This window comes from Corvus brachyrhynchos, unplaced genomic scaffold (genome assembly GCF_000691975.1).
Source record: "Corvus brachyrhynchos isolate BGI_N302 unplaced genomic scaffold, ASM69197v1 scaffold5, whole genome shotgun sequence".
Classification (NCBI taxonomy): Eukaryota; Metazoa; Chordata; class Aves; order Passeriformes; family Corvidae; genus Corvus; species Corvus brachyrhynchos.
In genome coordinates, this window is record NW_008238321.1 from 5,419,352 (window position 1) to 5,422,974 (window position 3,623).

The 3,623-nt window shown below is 50.6% G+C and overlaps 2 protein-coding genes across 3 annotated transcripts in view; both read right to left on the bottom strand.

Annotated features, from left to right (window-relative positions):
- Positions 1 to 3,623, bottom strand: part of LOC103615528 (tuberin) — a 24,323-nt gene that overhangs the window by 20,132 nt on the left and 568 nt on the right. The window lies entirely within an intron of this gene.
- Positions 1 to 3,623, bottom strand: part of SLC9A3R2 (SLC9A3 regulator 2) — a 30,790-nt gene that overhangs the window by 3,672 nt on the left and 23,495 nt on the right. For both annotated transcript variants that reach the window (XM_017734009.1, XM_008633588.2), the window contains exons 4-6: positions 3,387 to 3,540; positions 1,305 to 1,348; positions 753 to 815 (exon numbers count right to left, since the gene is read on the bottom strand). In XM_017734009.1, coding sequence (XP_017589498.1) covers positions 753 to 815; positions 1,305 to 1,348; positions 3,387 to 3,540 — 261 coding nt within the window. The remainder of the gene's footprint in view (positions 1 to 752; positions 816 to 1,304; positions 1,349 to 3,386; positions 3,541 to 3,623) is intronic.

The window sequence follows — 3,623 nt, forward strand, 5'->3', positions numbered from 1 at the left end:
ATTCCTGCGCCCAAATGTCCTGGGGCAGGGGATAGCATGGCAGACTCCACAGAGCACCTGCATGGAGACTTTGCTCTATTTTTAGCAGAACCTTGTGCTGAAGATAAATTTTTGAGCACTTAAAAAATCCCCTACTACTTAATACAAATTCCCACTTCTTATTTTAAGAGGAAAAAAATCAATAACACCTGAGAATACCAATCTATGCCTTGTGTTGACTTTTGGTTGCCACTTCACCTTGCCCAACGAGTTTTGTCCCTTTCCAGTGTTGAGCTGCACCAGAGAAACCCCTTCAGCCCAACCAGTCACCAAAACCAACTCCTCCCCTCCTTTAAACACTGTGATAAATTCACTGTGCTCCAAACTAGAAAAATAAATTGACTTTTTTTAAATTTTAGCCTGCCCTGGTCCTGGTACCAGCACTTGAGCCTCACAGTTCTGCTCCTCATGGATTCCCAGCCTTGCTGTAGCTCATCAGTGTAATTACACTTCAGATCCCGAACTCCTGCAGACATCCTTTCACCTCCCACCTCCTTCCAAACTATCCAAGCAGGAATCATTGCCCAAGAAGGTGCCAGTGAACACCCACAGTGCAAAGGATGAGAAAAAACCCTGTATTTTGGTTGCTGGGTGGATACAAGTGAACCCAAGTCTGGGAGATAAACTGAAAACACACCAATACACAGCACTGCAAGGCAGGACTGTACCCACACCAGGGTGTAAAAGGGACCGGGAGAGTTTGGGGTTTTTACCTCTGATTCCTTCCCAGGACTCTGCAGGTCACTGTGAGATGAAGATGTGGATCCTCCATTCAGCTGGAGGGAAGGAAAATGTCAGTCTGGTCTGTGCCAGATAGAGTTAACACAGTAAGTAGCCAGGTATAGCAATGCTGGGCTGCTCCAGAGATGGGATGGAGCCTGGAGGGAATGGTCCTGCTGAGGGGACCCCACACACACACAGGAGCTCCCTAGGATTCCCAGCAGAGCTGCTGCTCTGCCACATCCCCACCCCAGGCAGAGCATGGTCCCCTTCCTGCCAGACCTGGGACGTTGCCACCTCCTCCCTCTGTCACTGGGATTAAATGGGGCTGAAACTGGCCTTGTTCAACCTCTAAATTAAAGCTGTAGTGGGGAGTAATTAAAACCAGGCAGCAGCAGTAAAGTTGAGCTGAATGAGCCTTGGGGCATCCAGGCTCACCTGGCAGAGGTGGGAGCCAGGGAAAGACCCTGACCCCTCCTGATCACTCCAACACATCCCCTGAGGCTGCAGCCCCTGGCTATCACCTGCAGCAGGCAAGGACTCACCTGAGTCTGTGCAGATCCATTTGTCATGGGCTGGGGTACCACACCTGGACACCACACAGAGAAAACACACAGTGAGCACCCTCAGCTGGGACAGCTGCCTCAGGTCCCAGGAAAGCATCATCTGCCATCTCACACCTTCCTCCTCCCCTGCCCACCCCAGCAGCTCATCCTGTCCCTTGATTTTGTCCTGTGGTATTTCCCAGCCCACACAAAAGCCTTTGCCCTCTCCTTCTGCCCTTCTGGAATCACATCCTCGCCAAATCCCCTGAATTCACTCCATTCATTTCACCCTTGCAATCAGGGGAAAACACCTGCCATGAAGGGCACCAAGTAACCTCCTTCTACAGGCATCAACTGCTGCACGCTCCCATTTTTTCTGACCATTAGTTTGTTTTTAGAAGTTCTGTAATCAAAAATCTTAAAAGTCAACTCAAAATTCTTCATCAAAATCAGTATCATGGTGTTGTCACAACAGTGTCTGGCACACAACCTGGTCTCCAGGCACCCTGGAATTTTTTTGTGCTCACTTCCAATGATTTACTCTAACAATAGCCCACACAATGGCAAATTTTATGCATTTAAACTGCCAATCACCACAATGCCCCAGGCATTACCATGTCTCACTGTCTCAGACTAACAGATGCGTTAATTGGGACAGGATTAATAACTGAATTATGTCAAGCATGGACACTTCCCTAGGGACTGATTGGGAGCTGCATCACTGCAGACTGCAGGGATTTCTGGGGCAAAGCAGAAAAATAAATCTAAATCATGATTTTGAGAGTGTGCTGGTGCAAAAATCTCCGTGTGGCTTTGGGATCCTTAAATATTTTATTGGAGTGAATGTTAGACTCGTGTTTAGAGTAGGACAAGCTCTGAGCAATGGGCATCAGAAGAGTCAGCTCGCACAGAAGTGATGTTTATGTTTCTGGTATCAAAAAAAAGCTTCAGATGACACGGAATAGAAAAGTGGAACTGGACTTCAAAAACAAAATTGCCACATCTAGAAATACTTTTGTATTTCCTTTATCTAAAAGGGTCTTAAAACCCACTCATTGGCTTAAAGGTTGGGCTGCTCAGGATGAGCTGCCAAGCTTGGAAATTGTCAGTTTGAGGTCGAAGCAGTTCAGTTAAAGAGGACAATTATTATTTCCTCTTACCCTGCAAACAGCAGAATCTCCCAGAGCCCTTTGGCACCAACGCAGGTGCCAGGCAGACCCAATTCCTGCAGGGTGAATGCAGGGCCTGGAGCACCCACCCACCCTCCCCATGGCTCTGTTCCCTCCCGGCAACAAGGGCTCCTTTATGGCAGTGCCAGCAGACAGCCCCGGCTCCTCCTCAGAGCATCTGACACCCTGTGCACTCCCCAGCATTGTCTGACCCATTTCTCGGGACAAATCTGCCCATTGAGCATCTCTGGAGCACGCTGGGGATCAGATAAGGAACAGCTGTGCTGGGAAACAGAGCTGCCCATTGAGCCGGGACAGGCCAAGCCGGGAGCTGCGTCCCCACCCGGCAGTGGGGCAGGTTGGGAGTGGATGAGCAGCTTTCCCTGCCAGGTTTCAGCAGCAGGAAAACATTTCCTGCATCAGCCATGCTGTGATCAGCCAGCGTGCAGCCCTTCCCTCTGCACACACCGGCCTTGCTCCGGGGCTCTCCAGGTGCCCACAGGTTCCTTCACTGGAGCAAGGAGCAATCAGAGAATCATGGAGTGATTTGGGTTGGGAGGGACTTAAAGTTCATCCAGTCCCACCATGGGCAGGGACACCTTCCACTAGAACAGGCCGCTCCAAGCCCTGTTCAACCCGGCTTTGAAGGCTCCCCTCCAAATCTGACCGCACCTCAGTCCCTTCATGGCAGCGAGTTCCAGGGTTAATTATTCACCATGTAAAAGCAACAAACTGTTTTTCGGCTGGATGAGGGTGTATTCTCACTATTTATAAATAGATGGGTGGTTCTCAGGAAACTACTGAGGGATGAGACAGGAGGGAAACATGACTCTCCCTCACTCCTGAGATCCCACCCATGGCACAGTGAGTCATGGGAACGGCGCAGGGTCACCCTGAGAAAGGAAGGTCTCACCTTTGGTGTGCTCCTCCGTGGGGGTCACCCCCAGCTTCTTGAAGTACTCATCTGTTTCGGGGTCCACCACCAGGAGCCTGGCTTCGCTCTCCCTGGATTTGATGTGGGACACCACCTCCGAGTGCCGCAGGCCCTCCACGTTTATCCCGTTCACCTGCAGAGCGATGGCATCAGAACCCAAACCTGTGCCCAGAGAGGCTGGTCCTGGCTCCCAGAACCCCAGAGCAGCCCCCTCTT